The sequence below is a fragment of the Uncinocarpus reesii genome, genomic scaffold (genome assembly GCF_000003515.1).
Source record: "Uncinocarpus reesii 1704 scaffold_1 genomic scaffold, whole genome shotgun sequence".
In the NCBI taxonomy this organism is placed as follows: Eukaryota; Fungi; Ascomycota; class Eurotiomycetes; order Onygenales; family Onygenaceae; genus Uncinocarpus; species Uncinocarpus reesii.
The window spans coordinates 4,017,187-4,018,131 of NW_003052500.1; the positions used below are offsets into that span (position 1 = coordinate 4,017,187).

Sequence of the window (945 nt, forward strand, 5' to 3'; positions counted from 1 at the left end):
GAATTTTGCCAATCTCTTCGGCGGCGATATCACTGGATTATATGAACGCGATGACAAGAGAGGTGTCCTCCAAATGAAGAATCCAGTTCAAACGGGCGCCTAGTAGCAGAACAACGTCCGCGTTCCTCAACGCTACACTTCTCGCGCTGGATGTATTTAAATAGTGGCTGTCAGGCATCACCCCTTTGCCCATTGGAGTGGGCAAGAAAGGAATCCGAGTCCCTTCGACCAACTGGCGAATGGAGAATTCTGCACGAGCATATGCAGCACCCTTCCCAATAACAATCAATGGCGCTGTTGCGGATTTCAAAAGTTGTGCCACTTTATGTATTATCACTGGATTGGCGCTTGACTTGGGGGGTGCTGGGAGTCTCAATCGGGGAATAGCAGTTGGGGGCTGTAATGCCTTGGCCCGAATCAAATCTGCCGGTAAATCAACAAAGGATGTGCCTGGGCGGCCGTACCAACATGTTCGATATGCATTCTGAAGAGCGGCGCCAATGCCATCAGCTGAAGTAGGCCGGACGGCAAACTTTGTGTGTGGATTAAGAAGAGAGATTGCATCTAATTCTTGGAAACCTCCTTTTGTGACAATAGCGGTTTCTACCGAGCCTGCAAGAACAAGAAGTGGAAACGCATTGGCAGTTGCATTTCCGATCTATGGATATGTTCTCAAATTAGTCATGGAAGCGGAAGATATCACAGTTCGTAAATCACCCACCCCGGCCATTGCATGCAGCACTCCAGGCCCGCCGACAACAAGGCAAACACCTGGGCGGCCGGTCATATAGCCATAGGCACCTCAGCATAGCTGCATGCCTGCTCATTGCGAAATGCAATGAAACGTATTCCAAGATTGATGGCTTCTTCCGCAATCTCCACGACGGGGATACCAACAATCCCAAATACAACTGTCACCCCGAGATCACGAAGTGAGCGAGGAAT

General features: G+C 49.8%; 1 protein-coding gene across 1 annotated transcript in view; it reads right to left on the reverse strand.

Moving 5' to 3' along the window:
• The window catches only part of UREG_01556 (uncharacterized protein), a gene marked incomplete at both ends in the record, with an annotated part of 1,734 nt that extends 947 nt beyond the window's left edge, over positions 1-787 (reverse strand). The window contains 2 exons of the mRNA XM_002541994.1: positions 56-658; positions 722-787. Coding sequence (XP_002542040.1) covers positions 56-658; positions 722-787 — 669 coding nt within the window. The remainder of the gene's footprint in view (positions 1-55; positions 659-721) is intronic.
• Between the last annotated feature and the right edge of the window lie 158 nt (positions 788-945).